The following is a 17854-nucleotide window of genomic DNA, read 5'->3' as shown; positions in this document are numbered from 1 at the left end:
ATTTTTTTCTTTCAAAAAACTAATTGAAAAGACTACTTTGGGTAGCATTTTGAGTTTTAGCATTTTGGAATTACAAAAAGTTTATTAATTAACCAAACAACTAATAGTGATCAAATAAGCCAAAATTGGCTGATAGGCTAATTATTTACCAAACAGTTATTATATTTTTTTTTTGGTCAACTTATCATCTTTCCCATAAACATAAAGTTAAGTGCACTTTAGTTGACACTAGTACAGCTGAAAGGATCATCTATCATACTAATTTTACAGATAACATTATATTAATTGATTAATACAACATCGTACATGGTTTGTGTTTGTCACTGCCAAATAATTGTAAACGACGCTGCGCTTATATAAACCCATCTGGGTGGAGAGGAATCGAAATAGACAACCTTAATATCTCCATCTCTGACACAATTAAGGAGAAAGCTAAGCATGGGTCTTGCGAGTGAATTCTGGGGTTTATCTGTGATGGACAAGGCGAAGCCAGGTTCATTCCTTTGTTCATCGAGTGCGCTGGTGAATCTTGAGAACCGGGTTCACGCGAACCGGCTGCGTTTGAAGAGGGGCGTGAGGACCGCTGATCCAATGGCTTCTGTGAGCGTTGAGCAGAGAGTAGTGAAGATTGTTCCTGAGAAAGCGGTGAAGTTTAAGGTCAGAGCGGTGGTGACTGTGAGGAACAAGGAGGCAGGCGGCTTTAAGGAGGCTTTGATCAAACGTTTGGATGCTTTCACTGCTGATGATCAGTTGGGAAGGAACGTTGTGTTGGAGCTTATCAGCACAGAAATTGATCCTAGTAAGTTCAATCCTATGTTACTTTCAACTGTACAGTAGTACGCATTCTGGTGTCGTTTGTTTTCTTAAATCTCCAGACCAGCTGTTCCATCCAAATTGAGGTGCCTACAATCCAGCGAGGGCTAACCACCGATGGTGGAGACCCTGGGTTACACCCAAAAAAGAATCATATCGAAACTTTTTTTTTTCTTTTTTTTTTTCAGAAACCAAGGGTCCGATGAAGAGTGAACCAGCGGTGTTGAAAGACTGGGCGGTTAAAACTGGGATGAAAACAGAGACAGTTAATTACAGTGCTGAGTTTGAAGTGGACACCAATTTTGGGTGTCCAGGTGCTATAACGGTGGTTAACAAACATCAACAGGAATTCTTTCTTGAAAACATTACTCTTGAAGGGTTTTCTCGTGGTCCGGTTTATTTCCCCTGCAGTTCATGGGTTCAGTCCAAGAAAAATTATCCCAGAAAGAGGATTTTCTTCTCCAATAAGGTATATCTGCTTACTTTTTCTTGTTTTTCTTCTGTTTCTTCTCTTTTCGTTTGCATCCATGATGACCCAAGTTAGGCCGATGGTGGTTAATGGCAATTGTTATATCCGGTCCAAAATGACGTAGTTTCGAATGTTAGTGGACGCTGAACACGAATGATTTCAGGGAGTACACAGAATCCTTATTTAAAATACACAGAATGACTTGAGGGAATACGAATATTGATACAACTACACATAAATCATCTTCCTACTAACATTCGAATACACAAAACATGTCACAACATATGTTTAAGTACCCCTAATATGAATACACAGAAAGCCTTCAAAGAATACACAAAATATTAACACAAATATATAGACCGATCGAAACGAGAAACGTGATTTCCAAAAAAAACAAACCGTTAATTAAAATGACCAAAACAACGTCGTTTTGGTACGGGGTGCACAATGCATTGTGCACCCTGGTCCACGATATAAATTGCCGGTTAATGGAGGTTGGAATGTGGGCCAATGAGATCTCGTCGTTTGATTGGGACAATTGCCCAAAAATTTAATTAAAAATAATTTCATTCAAGTTTTGTTAATTGAACCAACACATAAAATGTGAAGGAGAGAGTATTTGTTAATATCTATTATTATCTGGTAGACCAAGCAATTATGGACATGACCCGTTAACACGACATGAGACCGGACACGAAAATAACGGGTTAGTGTTTAGTCTTAACATATCCCTTGTCTTTAACAGGTTGACTCATTAAGAACCTATTATGTTTCGTGTCTTAACGGGTCAATCCGTTAAACCTGTTAAGAACCCGTTTAACCCGTTAATATTATCGTGTTAACTCGTTTACACGAACTTGTTTATAACTTGCTAAGAACCATTGTCAGTTAGGTAAGAACCATTGTGATGAATGAGATTATAAAAGACATCATGAACATAACTAACGATGAATTTACTACATTAGGCCAAGATCCTACACCAATTATTAATGTTCAACAATATGAAATTTGAATTTTTATTATGTTCAATTTTATTCTAAAAATTAGTATGTACTTCTTTAATTATGATTGTTGAATGTTATTTTATCACTAGTTTTTCTTATGCGCGATGCGCAAAAAATAGGTGCATAATATTAATATTTTATATTAAAATTTTAAATTTATTTAGATTTTAGATACGGAGTATTTAAATTATTGTATATATAATAATAATAATGTAAAATATTTTTATAAATTTTATATTTATATTTTAGAAAATAACTAACATATAACTCCAATATATGATGTGTAACTCCAATAACGGAAAAAACAGACATAAATGTCACACTTATTATGTTTTTAGATTTTATGAATGTTATAAATTGATTTTTTTTTTAGTTTGTTTGATGGATTGAATTGTCGGTATATATATATATATATATATATATATATATATATATATATATATATATATATATAACTTAATTTTATAACTCAATGGGGTAGCTCAAGTGACGATTCTCCTGGGCCAGCTCCCGTGCCTCTCGGAGCGAACGCGGGTGGACTCGGACCCAAAATATATATATAATAACTTATAACTTAACTATGTCCATGCGAGGTCTATTATCTGGCATTATAATTTTTTTCCCAAAAAAAAAAGAAAAAGAAGAAAACTATAGTGAAAAGAAAGTGTGTGGCTATGTTTGGCAAACCTAGCTGAAAAGGTAGCTGAAAGCTGAAAACTAGATGAAAACTGAAAAGCTATAAGCTCGAAGCTGAAATCTGAAGAGCTGTTAAGCTAACTGTTATGCTTAAAAGTGTTTGGTAAAATTAGCTTTCGATAAGCTGATAAATGTAAAAAGACTAAAAAGGACATCTTTATACAATTTAAATAGTTTTAAATTTAAATAGGTTTGTTTATATATTAAAATATAAAATAGTGAAATCAATATATTTTAATAAAATATAAAGTAAGAACATATATTTGAAAACATATAAAGTAAAACAAAATGTTTATAATTCATAAGATTAGTTCATACAAAAATCAATGTTCAAACAAAAATGTTAAATTAAAATTACAACCAATTATATTGAAGAGAAAAAGTAAAAAGGGTTTAGCTAAAAATGGTTTAATTGGGAAGGGTAATTGATGTCATTTCTTTAAAATATTAAGGTTAAAGATGGAAAAAAAGTTAGGAAGCTACTAGCTTATTTTGAAACGCTACATTAGGTAGCGTTCAAAAATAAGCTCTTATTTTAAGCTACTAGCTTATTTTAGGAACATTACCAAACATAACTTATAGCTTATTAGTAGCTTAAAATAAGCTATAAGCTCTTAAATAAGCTCTTGCCAAACATTGTAGTAACCTTGATGGGTTATGCACTAATTGTTGGTAATGTAATTATGTAAAGTAGCCAACGAAACTTTCCTTGTTAAAGTGCATCTCATTCCTTGTTAAACTTTCAGAAAAATAATGATAATTGAAATGATGTCTGGGTTTTTTATTGGCAGCCATACTTGCCTCATGAAACACCTGAAGGTGTGAAAGCGTTAAGGGAGGAAGAGCTCAGAGATTTAAGGGGAGATGGCAATGGCGTCCGGCAATTACATGACCGAATTTTCGATTTTGATGTCTACAATGATCTGGGGAATCCTGATAAGGGTGTTGATTTTGTTCGTCCCACGCTCGGCGGTGAAGCCATTCCTTATCCTCGACGTTGTCGGACTGGTCGCCCGCCATGCGTTACTGGTGCGTTTTTTGTTTTATGTTTTTGTACTATTTTCGATTTGGTTAATGACATTAGTGCATTTCTGTTTTCTGTTTTGCTTCTCGTACTGTTTCTGTTTTTGATTTGGTTAATGAGGTTTTATTGTGGTTTGTTTAGACCCGAGTTGCGAGAGCCGATTGGAGAAGCCTGCGCAAATGTACGTTCCAAGGGACGAGCAATTTGACGATCCAAAGCGCGATGCTTTTCTGAGTGCGAGGCTGAGAGGAACAATGCACAATTTACTTCCAGGGTTACAGGCGAAGCTGTCGGAGAAGAACATGGATTTTCAAGGTTTCCAGGATCTTGATAGCATTTACAGTGAAACCCTCTTTAACAAGCTGGGGATTAAGGAAGATGTCGTGGAGAAACTCCCACTGCCCAAAATCGTCCAGAGGTTCAAAGACGCCGACGTTTTCAAGTTCAACATTCCCACCATCCTCGGAAGTAATCCCAATCCGCCATTATCTGTTTCTTTACCTGTTTGGTAAATAACTGTTAGCGAGCTGATTGGATGGGTTAGAGGTTATAAGTAACTGATAATATTAGTTAATTGTAGAAAAATATCTATGTTAACTATTTTACCAAACATGACCTAAACTTTTTCTGTTTCTAGGTCTTACTCTGTTCTGTCATTTCTCAGAGGATAAGCTGGCGTGGCTGCGAGATGGTGAGTTCGCCAGGCAAATGTTAGCAGGGATCAGTCCCGTCCACATCGAACGGCTTCGGGTTTTTCCTCCGGTCAGCAAGCTTGATCCTGCGGCGTACGGGCCGCTGAAATCTGCGCTCAAAGAAGAGCACATTCTTGCTTATCTTAACGGGATGAGTGTCCAAGAAGCCCTGGATTCAAACAAGTTGTACATTGTCGATTATCACGACGTGTATTTTCCATTTGTCGATCGGATTAATGCCCTTGACGGCCGTGCAATTTATGCTACCCGAACCATATTTTTCCTGACGGATAATGAAACTCTTAAACCAATTGCTATAGAGCTTTGCCTCCCGGCAAACGGTCATGTTTCTCGGTCAAAACGGGTCGTCACGCCGGACGGCAATGCAACCTCGTTTTGGATGTGGCAGATAGCCAAAGCTCATGTCTCGTCAAATGATGCCAGTGTTCATCAACTTATTCACCATTGGTAAACCTTATCACCTCATCGAAAATGTTTATTGGGTTTACCCGCCTTATGATCTTAACCAGTTCTAGATTGCTAGATCATAATTAAGGAGATAAATCAGTTTAGGTTATTCATAACTGTTCAATTCAACTAAAAAGACTATTAAGCCACTCCTGATGGGAGTCATGGTTGGAAGTTGTAGTTTGTCTTTGAGATTCATGGATTTTTGTTTGATAAATGCAGGTTGCGCACCCATTCGTCCATGGAACCTTTCATTCTGTCTGCACATAGACAATTAAGTGCGATGCATCCAATCTACAAGCTTCTTGATCCGCACATGAGATACACTTTGGAAATCAATGCCTTGGCTCGCCAGACATTGATCAACAACGAGGGCGTGCTTGAGTCTTGCTTCACTCATGGGCGTTATGCAATGCAGATTAGCGCGGCGGCTTACAAGAGTTTCTGGCAATTCAATCTTGAAAATCTCCCGGCAGACCTGATTCGAAGAGGAATGGCGGTGGCAGACCCGATGCAGCCGCACGGGCTAAAGCTTCTGATCGAGGATTATCCGTATGCGGCGGATGGGCTTTTGATTTGGGAGGCGATTCAGAAGTGGGTCACAACTTACGTGAACCATTACTACCCAGATTTCGACGGGGTCTGCAATGATCGGGAGCTTCAAGCTTGGTATTCCGAGGCGGTCAATGTTGGCCACGCTGACTTGCGTAATGCGGAGTGGTGGCCGACTTTAGAATCTCCGGCGGACCTGGCTTCCATTCTCACCACCATCATTTGGCTGTGTTCCGCGCAACACGCGGCGTTAAACTTCGGGCAGTATCCCTACGGCGGGTACCTGCCCAACCGGCCGACGCTAATGCGGCGATTAATCCCCGACGAGAACGACCCGGAGTACGCCGTGTTCGTCTCCGACCCGCAAAAGTACTTCTTCAAGGCGCTACCGAGCAAGCCGGATGCGACGAAGCTGATCGCCGTCGTGGATACACTGTCTACTCATTCCCCGGACGAGGAATACTTGGGAGAGAGACCGCATCCTTCGACGTGGACGTCGGACGCTGCCATGGTTGAGGCGTTCTTTGAATTCTCGGCGGACATTGGTCAGATTGAGGAGGAGATTGATAGCCGGAACCGCAACCCGAGCCTGAACAATCGGTGCGGTGCCGGCGTTATACCTTATGAACTTCTTGCTCCTAGCTCCGGTCCCGGAGTTACATGTAGAGGTATTCCCAATAGTGTCACTATCTGATTGTTCTATAAATCCAATCATGAATATAATGTAATTATGCAAGTTTGTTTTGTGTGGACAATGTTGTTGAATATTGATGTACCTAGCTTATAATTATTTATGGTTTTATCTATGTGTTTTTCTGTAAAAGTTTGCCCTTATGTGATTCAAACTCTTGTCATTTTCATTTTGGTAAAAATTATGGCTATTTTTGTAATCACTGGATCAACTTGAAGGGTCACTCGAAAACATTTTCTGAAAAGTTGATTCATAGCATCATTTAATATAATATTCTTGGAGTACTTTATTCACCCTTGAGAAATAGGAGGGTATGGTCTTAAGTATGTATAGTTAACTAAATCATATATAATTAAAAATTCAAAACCTTTCAGCTGGTTTTTATTTATTTATTTTGGTCTTCCACACTTAAAATAACCTTATTATATGCCCTAACTTGAAAAGGCTATAATCCACACTTTTTTACTTGTTGATATTTTTAAAATAAAAAAGTAATTTAATATATGTTTTAGAAAGATATGGCAGTCTCAAACCCAAAAAAAAAAAAATGTAAAAGATAATACTTCTACTGAATACTAAAATATAGGTACTAAAGAAAAAAGAAGAAAATGTTTCATACAATTTTTTAAAAAATATTAAACGACACTATATCAATTTTATTAAAATTCAGTAGTTGAGTGTGTTTGGCCTCTATTCATGAGGTTTACCATTATGGGGGGAGGGGGGGTTGGGTTAAATGACACTNGGGGGGGGGGGGGGGGGTTGGGTTAAATGACACTAAATCTTATTATATCATTAAAAAAAATATTATGAAGCAAAACAGGTTATTGTAGTGTTCTCACCAAGAAATCAATTCATCATATATAGTTGCCAAGTCTTTGGATGCTGGCTTACCGTCATGTGTCTCTTTAGCAAATGCGTATATAAATCAAAGATTTTTTTAAAGGAAGAAATATAATTTCACATTTTCACCATAAAGGAAATGTAATTAGGATATAGCATTGATTATCCTATTAAAATATATTTCCAATTTAATATTATATTAACAACAAATGCTATCATGCATGCATGTGATCAACACTCCAACACACATACATCACTGCTCCATCTTCTTCTGCTTTCAAATCACAATTGTGGGATCCAAATCATCCAATCCTGTTCTCAAACACATCACACTTAGCTTCAATAATAATAATAATAATAATAATAATAACAACAACAATAATAGTCCCTGGGCTTAGCATAGTGCTTCATCACCTGATTGACTTAATGTCATGATTGAATGCGGTAATGTAGGGTTTAAATCCCACTGGACGACTCACGATTTACCTTTGCATGGGCTCTAAGAGATGAGATCCTGTAAGCTTAAGATTAGTCCGGTGAAACTAGCTAGGATCACCTAAGTATAAAAGATAATACTCTCTAATAATAATAACAACGACAACAATAACAATAAATGAATGTAATTCACAAAAAGTCACAAATATTACCAATTATTCGAAACAAATAAAAATAATTAACAAAAATTTAGAAAAAAGTAAAAAAAATCAACAGTAATTTGAAAAAAAATACGAAATAATTTTAAAAGTTTACAATAATTTCCAAAAAATACAACATTGAACAATAATTCAAAGAAATTCCAAAAAATCACAATAAATTCTTTGGTTTACGGGAAAGTCCACCATAGCTATCCAAAGGTGCACATTGGGTGAAACACACATTGCTTTTTTGGGTGTAACCCTAGGGTCTCCACCGTTGCACACAGTGACTAACCCCTCGCTGGATTGTACGCACCTCTATTGGGTGGGACAACTCAAACTAAGAAGGTTGCTAACACTAAGAGTCGGACTTGGAACCTTATAGAGTACATTGGTCTTGTAACCCTAGTCGGCAAAGGTCTTTTAAAATATTTATATTAATAATTTTTTAAATTTTTTTATTAATTATAATTTATACTTTTTAAATTTTAAGTATTATTATGAAATTATAATTTTATACGGAGTAGATATTTGTATAATTATTAAAATGTATATTATGTATACAAATTAAAATTTTATATTTTATAAGTAAGAGACTTACAATTTCGAAAACTAAAATTAATACAAGTTACAACAAATAAGTTTAAACTAATATATAAAGATTTTGTAATTCATCGATATGTGTTGAGACTCTTTACAAATTTACCTTGTATGTTAAAAAAAAATAATTAAATCACTACATTCTTAGCCTGTAAGTATAAATAAAAAAAAGTAATTAAAAATAAAAAGAGATAAAAGTAATATGGTCTCAGGTCACGCTAACCTAACCCCATAACGCATATTACATGAATGGTGGCTCGTCACAGCCTTATATATAGGACCGTGTCATGCATACAACAACCCGTGTGAGCTAAGCTCACATTTCTATCTCTATTAGCGGTGTAAATGAGTTGAGCTCGAGTCGACTTATTAAGTAATTGACCAAAGTGAAGCTTTAAAATGTTTGGCTCATGCCATATATATATATATATATTATTTAACAAATATAAGTACAATTAGCGAGTCAGGCTTAAGATGTAGTATAATTGATTAAAATTTGAGCTTAAACATTAAATTTTAACCACGAATCACTATAACTATTTCAAGTTTGAACTTCTCGTGGGTCACGCATCATGTGATTGTTGTCATACTTAAAACCAATTGGTGATAAGTATGTGAATATTAACCATTTAACTACATCAGCCACAACGCCACGTCTCGAATCGAGCATGGGCTAAGCTCAGCTAACGCCCAACATTGACTCGACTCGTTTGCATCACTATTCTCTATTAGCATAGTAGATTTTTAAAAATAAAAATAAAATTTAAGTTTTTATTTTAAGTAAGATTACAATTGTCAAATAATTCCACTAACTTTTGTTTAAAGTGATAAACTACAAATAAGTCATCCTATTATTTGGGAACAAGCAATTAAGCCATCCAACTTGAATAACCCTCAAATAAGCCATTGAATTCAAAAATATAAAGCAATTAAGCCATTTAAACCAAAAAAAAAAAAAATTAGCAATTAACTCATTTTTCAATTTTCCGGCGATATTTTCCGGCACCGGTGCAACCTTCCGGCGACCGGCGAGGGCGACCATTTCTAGTCGCCCTCGCCGGAGAAGGCGACCTTTCTGGTCGCCCTCGCTGGACATGGCGATCGGCAACGACTCAGTCGTCGTCGGTGCTGAAAAATATCGACGGAAAATTGAAAAATGGGTTAATTGCTATTTATTTTTTGTTTAAATGACTTAATTGCTTTTTTTTTTTTTTTTTTTGGAATCCAATGGCTTATTTGGGGGTTATTCGAGTTGGATGACTTAATTGCTTGCTTGTTCTCAAATAATAGGATGGTTTATTTGTAGTTTATGTTTAAATGATTTACATTTAGGGGCAATTAGGAAACTTGTTGAAAACTGTGTTCTGGAAAATGATTTCTAGATGACTCATGTTTTAGGAAATATTTTAATTTTCTGATGTTTGGTTCAATATTAAAAAAACTTTCTTTTTTATATTTGGCTGGTAGTTAAGAAATTGTAATTTTTTTGTTTGGTTCATTTTCCTGGAAATGAACACATTATTTGTTATATAATAATAATAATAATAATAATAATAATAATAATAATAATAATAATAATAATAATAATAAGTGGTTGTTGTGATAATAATAATAATTTAGAAATTAACTTGAAGAGGGATATGAGAGAAGAGAGAGATGAGAAAATAAATAATCCGAAAAATGTCTTCCATCTAAAAATTTTGGAAGACATTTTCAATCAAATTGAGTATTTTTTTCTGTTGACTAGAATGATTATTTTTCTTTGACTTTATTTTTTTTGAATATCCAAATACAGAAAATTCTGAAAAATGACTTACAGAAGTCATTAGTCATTTTATGGATTTCCAAACAGACCCTTAATGAGGTTGAAATATCAATTATATTTAAAAAAAAATAAAAAAATTAAAGGGGCTTTTAAAGTAAAAAGAAAAAAGACTACTGACTATTTGACTTCATTAATGTTTTAGTAATTAATTCTTTACCATTTTTTTCTACCATTAGGAAAGCATATATATGGATGAATAGGATAGGTCACCCAATAAAGCAGAAGAAAGAAGAAAATGGAAGGTGTAAATCAAGATAATAAATTTAAACATATGTTCATTGTATCTCTGATGTCATTGCACTGATCACGTTCAACATATTCATCCAGCTCAGCTGCTAAATTATAAATATGTCTATCTGCACAACAGCACTATCTTTAACTTTCCAACCACTTCTCATCCACTGAGATATCCCAAGCTACAAGTCAACCCAAATTACTATTTTTTAAATTTTTTTCACACGATACATCTTTATCAACATCTTAAACTCGATTGAATAAATTTACAAAAATGTAACAAAAATTTCTTTAACATTAATTTTCTCGATGTTTATTCGAGAAAATATAACTTTAAATATTGACATAACCTACAAGTCAAGGCGCTTTTATTCCGTCAAAAATAGTTATGGGTCCCATAGTGATGAATTATTGCTTCCCACATTTATTTTCAGTGCCCATTTTTCCTTGTCTACTTACACCAACTTGGCCTTTCTGGTAAAAAGGGACTTCATCCATGGTATTGGACAATTCAAATTAATGTAAAAAAAAAATAAATAAATAAAATTTGCTCACTCTCTCACTCAAACTTTCACATGAACTGTTCAACATATTCTGGAAATTCTTGAAATTTTCTTGACAGTCACTTTAAGCTAAACCACTCATGTAGAGAAATGGTGATGATAAAAATCAATATATATCTTTAAAATACTTCTATCTCTTTCACTTTGGTGTATATTTCTTGTCTTNTTTTTTTTTTTTTTTTTTTTGGAATCCAATGGCTTATTTGGGGGTTATTCGAGTTGGATGACTTAATTGCTTGCTTGTTCTCAAATAATAGGATGGTTTATTTGTAGTTTATGTTTAAATGATTTACATTTAGGGGCAATTAGGAAACTTGTTGAAAACTGTGTTCTGGAAAATGATTTCTAGATGACTCATGTTTTAGGAAATATTTTAATTTTCTGATGTTTGGTTCAATATTAAAAAAACTTTCTTTTTTATATTTGGCTGGTAGTTAAGAAATTGTAATTTTTTTGTTTGGTTCATTTTCCTGGAAATGAACACATTATTTGTTATATAATAATAATAATAATAATAATAATAATAATAATAATAATAATAATAATAATAATAATAAGTGGTTGTTGTGATAATAATAATAATTTAGAAATTAACTTGAAGAGGGATATGAGAGAAGAGAGAGATGAGAAAATAAATAATCCGAAAAATGTCTTCCATCTAAAAATTTTGGAAGACATTTTCAATCAAATTGAGTATTTTTTTCTGTTGACTAGAATGATTATTTTTCTTTGACTTTATTTTTTTTGAATATCCAAATACAGAAAATTCTGAAAAATGACTTACAGAAGTCATTAGTCATTTTATGGATTTCCAAACAGACCCTTAATGAGGTTGAAATATCAATTATATTTAAAAAAAAATAAAAAAATTAAAGGGGCTTTTAAAGTAAAAAGAAAAAAGACTACTGACTATTTGACTTCATTAATGTTTTAGTAATTAATTCTTTACCATTTTTTTCTACCATTAGGAAAGCATATATATGGATGAATAGGATAGGTCACCCAATAAAGCAGAAGAAAGAAGAAAATGGAAGGTGTAAATCAAGATAATAAATTTAAACATATGTTCATTGTATCTCTGATGTCATTGCACTGATCACGTTCAACATATTCATCCAGCTCAGCTGCTAAATTATAAATATGTCTATCTGCACAACAGCACTATCTTTAACTTTCCAACCACTTCTCATCCACTGAGATATCCCAAGCTACAAGTCAACCCAAATTACTATTTTTTAAATTTTTTTCACACGATACATCTTTATCAACATCTTAAACTCGATTGAATAAATTTACAAAAATGTAACAAAAATTTCTTTAACATTAATTTTCTCGATGTTTATTCGAGAAAATATAACTTTAAATATTGACATAACCTACAAGTCAAGGCGCTTTTATTCCGTCAAAAATAGTTATGGGTCCCATAGTGATGAATTATTGCTTCCCACATTTATTTTCAGTGCCCATTTTTCCTTGTCTACTTACACCAACTTGGCCTTTCTGGTAAAAAGGGACTTCATCCATGGTATTGGACAATTCAAATTAATGTAAAAAAAAAATAAATAAATAAAATTTGCTCACTCTCTCACTCAAACTTTCACATGAACTGTTCAACATATTCTGGAAATTCTTGAAATTTTCTTGACAGTCACTTTAAGCTAAACCACTCATGTAGAGAAATGGTGATGATAAAAATCAATATATATCTTTAAAATACTTCTATCTCTTTCACTTTGGTGTATATTTCTTGTCTTTCTCTGTTTGGATTTTGAAGTTTCCAGAAATGATAATGGCAAAGTTTCCCATGATTTGCTCAATCTTTTGTCTGCTACTCTTCTGCCTCATTAACCCTTCTGCTTCACACCCTTTGTGTACAGACCTGAGTAAGTTTAATTTCTTTGTTCATCTTTTCATTTCATTTTCTATGCAACTTTCTGAAGCATCAGTTTGAATGTTTGATGAAATCTTGATGGTTTTGTTTCAAAATTTTTGGGATATTTAGGAGCACCCATCACTGCAAAGAAGCCTCTGGCTTTCTGCCCATACAATGGGACTGTTTGCTGTGACTCTTCCAAAGATTTGCAGCTGCAGAAGAAGTTTGTAGGCATGAACATTTCTGATTCTGCTTGTGCTTCTGCTGTGAAATCAATCCTCTGTGCAGTAAGTTGTTTGTGGCATTTTTTCTTAAGCATCATTATAATTGATCCCAACTAGATTGAGATTACTTTGCATTATAAGTGAACTTGCAAATTTGAGCATGTTGAACAAGTTTTAAAGCTATGGTAACTCTCTATCTTGCAAAATTTTCAAGTTTGTGATATCATCTAATCTGTCAAAGAGAGATAGAAAACCTGTTGGGCGGAGGCCGGTGAAGGGCCAAATCCAGTATTAGGTGGCTAGGTGATTGTTGGGTGGTGGCCTGTAGGGCTAAATCCAGCTCTAGTGGCTAGGGGATTGTTGGGCGGAGGTCTGAAGGGCAAGTCCAGCATAAGGTGGCTAGGGATTGTTGGGCAGAGGCTTGAAATTCCAAGTCCAGCACCCTGACTATCGAAAATGTGGCGAGTATAAGGAAATAAAGTTGCGTCTTTGCCACTAGTTATAACTTTTTGACATAGTGGTAAGCGTTTAATCCTAACCAGTGCCATTAGAGCAAGAGTAAAAACTGTGCAATTAAGGCTAGAATTGTTGGCAGGCCAGTGAAGGGCCAAGTTCAGCCGTTTGAAATGCAACTATTTCAAAGGAAAACAATGAGTTAAGGACTTTGTAACCAGCACAGTATTTGAAGTAGATGTTCATCTGATACACTCTGAAACTGAAAATCTGGTATGATTTTGCAGGCTTGTGATCAATTTTCAGCAGAGTTGTTCAAGGCTAAATCGGGGCCTAGACCGATACCAGTTCTATGCAACACACCTTCTAAAGCAACCTCGTCTTTGTCAAGACAACAAGAAAATGATGACAGTTTTTGTTCATCTGTTTGGGATGCCTGCAAAACCATACCAATACTAAACTCTCCCTTTGCTCCCTCTTTGCAAACCAAGGCTGGAGAGCCACAAAACTCCACAGTTTCCAAGCTAAATGACCTCTGGCAATCTAAAGATGATTTCTGTCAAGCATTTGGGGGAAACAGCTCTGATGGGAAGGCCTATTGTTACAGCGGGGAACCAGTTAAGCTGAACAGCAGTGATAGCTTTTCGCTCCCGAATGGGATGTGCCTTGAGAAGATTGGCAGTGGAACCAATTACCTCAACATGGTCCCTCACCCCGATGGATCAAACCGGGCGTTTTTCTCTGATCAGCCCGGGAAAATTTGGCTGGCTACTATACCCGAGCAGGACTCTGGACAGGCAATAGGACTCGATGAATCAAGTCCTTTTGCTGACTTGACAGATCAAGTTTATCTGGATGCTAAGTTTGGGATGATGGGAATGGCTTTCCACCCGAAGTTTGCACAGAACGGACGCTTCTTCGCGTCTTTCAACTGCGATAAGTCCAAGTCCCCGGGTTGCGTTGGAAGGTGTGCCTGCAACTCAGATGTTGGCTGTGATCCTTCAAAGATTGCCTCTCAGCCATGCCAATTTCATACAGTTGTTGCAGAGTATAGTGCTAATGGAACAGCTCCAAATCCTTCACTGGTACGTATGTTTCTGTTAGGATCAAACGCTTACCATCACGCCAAAAACTTTAACTAGTAGCAAAAACGTAACTTTAGGCCTGAAGGGTCAAAACGTATGTTTCTGTTGACCCTTCAGGCCTCCGCTTAACAATTCCTCAGCCACCTGGTGCTGGACTTGGCCCTTCAGTCGTTTACAGGCCTCTGGCCAATAGTTTCACATCAACTTCTAGGGATTTATTTTAACCAAAGAGAAATGGAAATCTGGTGCTGATTACAATGCTGTAAATTTGCAGGCAGAGAAAGCAAAGCCATCAGAAATGAGAAGAATATTCACACTGGGACTTCCATATGCAGACAGTCATGGTGGCCAAATTCTTTTCGGGCCCGAGGATGGATACATGTATGTCATGTTAGGCGATGGCGGGAGCAAGGGTGATCTATACAACTTTGCTCAAAATAAAAAATCTTTGCTGGGAAAAATTCTGAGGCTTGATGTAGATAACATACCAAGTAAGTACATATCAGATCAGAAAGAAGTAGGTACTCTACTGCAGCATCCTCATCTTTCATTTTTCTGATTATTTATCTGATTCGTTCGAGAAGGTGAAGAACAAATATCTGATCTTGGCCTCTGGGGAAACTATTCTGTTCCTGATGATAATCCTTTCGCCAAGGAGAAGGATATGGCGCACGAAATATGGGCTCTTGGTCTCAGAAATCCTTGGCGCTGCAGCTTTGATGCAGAAAGGCCTAACTATTTCCTCTGTGCAGATATTGGCCAGGTATTTATTATGCACTTCTTACATAGATTGATTGTGTTATATCCTAGTACACTGCATATCAAGAATGTTAACAAAATGGGACAACCCCATACACATTGGTAGAACTGTTGACTTGGTAACCGCAAGGTTCCAAGTTCGACTCTCAGTGAGAACGGCTTATATTTGTTTCCTTAGTTTGAGTTAACTAGTCTGCAGCTTATGCTGGTTTGCCTCATTGTGGTCTCTTGCCGAATGGCTAGGGTCACATGGTGGATTGGCGGGATTTATCCCGTGTACAATCTCGAGCAGTGGAGGTAGGTTTTCCTCATCATGTTAATAAAAATCTCCTTGTATCACAAGGCGGGACCTGCATACAATCTTGAACAGTGGCCGCAGGTTTTCCTCATCAGAATGTTAATAAAATGGGGCAACACAGCGAAATTGATTAGACAGTTGGCTTGGTAACCACAAGGTTTTAAGTTCGACTTCCCGTGGGAGTGGTCTATTTGTCTTCCTGATTTACATTACCTTCTTGTGGTCCTTTGCCAAATAAGATCACAAGACAGAGTTTACTAAATACACACTCTCGAGTAATAGATGTGGATTTCCCCCGTCACCCAAAGAAAGAATGTTAACAAAATGCATATATATATATAGGATCAATATGAAGAAGTGGATATAATTACAAAGGGAGGAAACTATGGATGGAGCAATTTTGAAGGTCCTATACCATTCAAGCCTAAAGAAATTGCAGGAGGGAAGACTTCCAGCAGTTCCATTGATCCAATCTTCCCAGTTCTTGGGTACAACCATTCTGAAATAAATAAAGAGATAGGATCAGCAGCTATATCCGGCGGTTTCTTCTACCGCTCCCAGACTGATCCCTGCATGTATGGAAGGTAAACACAAAAGAGTTCAATTAAAACTTTAAATATGGTCTGTCGGGTGGCTAATAATTAGTGTTGTAAAAATCAGTCTAGGCCCCGACTAGGCGCTAAGGGCTCTTAAGCCAAGGCGATTTCAACCTAGGTGGCTTTTAATTGGCGGACCGATTAACCGGCCGACTAGGCACCCTAGGCGCCTAACTCAGCTTAGTTAGGGTTCAACCCGGTCGAGTGATTTTTTTTGCCTACTTAATTAGCTGACCGACTAACCGGCCGACTAGGCACCTAACTCAGCTAAGTTAGAGTTCGACCCGGTCGAGTGATTTTTTTGCCTACTCGACTACTCCTTTTCTATATTTTTTCAGTCATATACTCAACTAATCATCTAATATATGCAGTTAACTAATTTGAGATTATAACAACACTGCCTAGGTGCTCTAGGCGTTAGACGCCCCGAACGCCTAACTAGCGCCTAGCGCCTTCTGCAACATTACTAATAATAATAACAATGAATCTATATATGTGCAGTTATTTGTATGGGGATTTGTATGCAAAGAACATGTGGGCAGGTGTAGAAACCCCCACAAACAGTGGCAACTTCACAAAAACAGACCTGCCTTTTGGGTGTGCCCATGATTCACCACTCAACTGCACCACTGTCCCCAACACCAACACCAACACCCCTCTGCCTGCTTTAGGCTATATTTTCTCATTTGCTCAGGACAACAGAAAAGATGTTTTCATCTTAACCAGCACCGGCGTTTACAGAGTTGTCAGACCGAGCCGCTGCGGTTTCACCTGCCCGAAAGAGAAGACGGTGGTGGTCGGTAGTCGGCCGCCTTCTCCGGCTCCAGCCGCCGCCCACCGGGCTTATTCAATGGAGCTCATTCTCTCATCTTTGCTGCTTTTGCTTGGCTACTTAGTAATATTATTGTAGTGCTTTCGGTTTTGTTTACCTTGTATAACTAACAATGGTGATGTAACATAGATGAGATGAGTTTTTATCTAGGAAATTACACTCAAAATCTGCATTCTGGATAAAGCACACATTGTAATCTTAGTCATATAGTCGACAAAAGATCACAATGAGCTAAATCGGGACCACCACAATTGGATTAATCTTGCACTCACCTCCTAGGCTAGCCCATAATCTAGACCTAAGATCCACGTCCCAACGATACTATTTTACTCCCTACATAAAAGCAATATCATATTGCCACATGATTTAAGTGTATTACCAGTTAAAAATAAGGAAAATTCGAAGTGTCAATTGACACTGGTGCCTCTTGCCTTAGATTCAATCTAAAAGACTTGTACCGAGTACTATGTATACATTTATCCTCATAGTACTCAATACAAACCATATATGCATTTTTTTGTTGTACCTAGTGCAAAACATATCAATACTCAACCAACTTTATTGACGTGAATGACCCAGGTACTCTCGTCCCTTAAGAGTGGTTGGGAGTTCAAAGCTCCTCTTG

General features: G+C 36.3%; 2 protein-coding genes across 3 annotated transcripts; both read left to right on the top strand.

Moving 5' to 3' along the window:
• The first annotated feature begins 375 nt into the window (after positions 1-375).
• On the top strand, positions 376-6541 carry LOC116027957 (linoleate 13S-lipoxygenase 3-1, chloroplastic-like). Of its 2 annotated transcripts, none has more exons than XM_031269755.1 (6): positions 376-799; positions 1002-1282; positions 3774-4011; positions 4148-4474; positions 4671-5166; positions 5389-6541. In XM_031269755.1, exons 1-6 carry the CDS (start codon positions 439-441, stop codon positions 6410-6412), a joined length of 2727 nt encoding a protein of 908 aa, XP_031125615.1. In that variant the 5' UTR covers positions 376-438; the 3' UTR covers positions 6413-6541. The 2 variants fall into 2 exon arrangements, with proteins under 2 accessions (XP_031125615.1, XP_031125614.1); XM_031269754.1 differs by having other exon boundaries at positions 4644-5166.
• A 6121-nt stretch (positions 6542-12662) lies between these two features.
• LOC116027705 (HIPL1 protein-like) lies at positions 12663-17465 on the top strand. The gene is made up of 7 exons (XM_031269426.1): positions 12663-12992; positions 13112-13269; positions 13947-14744; positions 15019-15235; positions 15329-15507; positions 16144-16385; positions 16899-17465. Exons 1-7 carry the CDS (start codon positions 12893-12895, stop codon positions 17305-17307), a joined length of 2103 nt encoding a protein of 700 aa, XP_031125286.1. The 5' UTR covers positions 12663-12892; the 3' UTR covers positions 17308-17465.
• Positions 17466-17854: the final 389 nt, after the last annotated feature.

Source organism: Ipomoea triloba, chromosome 8 (assembly GCF_003576645.1).
Source record: "Ipomoea triloba cultivar NCNSP0323 chromosome 8, ASM357664v1".
Classification (NCBI taxonomy): domain Eukaryota; kingdom Viridiplantae; phylum Streptophyta; class Magnoliopsida; order Solanales; family Convolvulaceae; genus Ipomoea; species Ipomoea triloba.
Note: the sequence above shows the minus strand (reverse complement) of the source record. Positions and strands in the feature narration are given on the sequence as shown.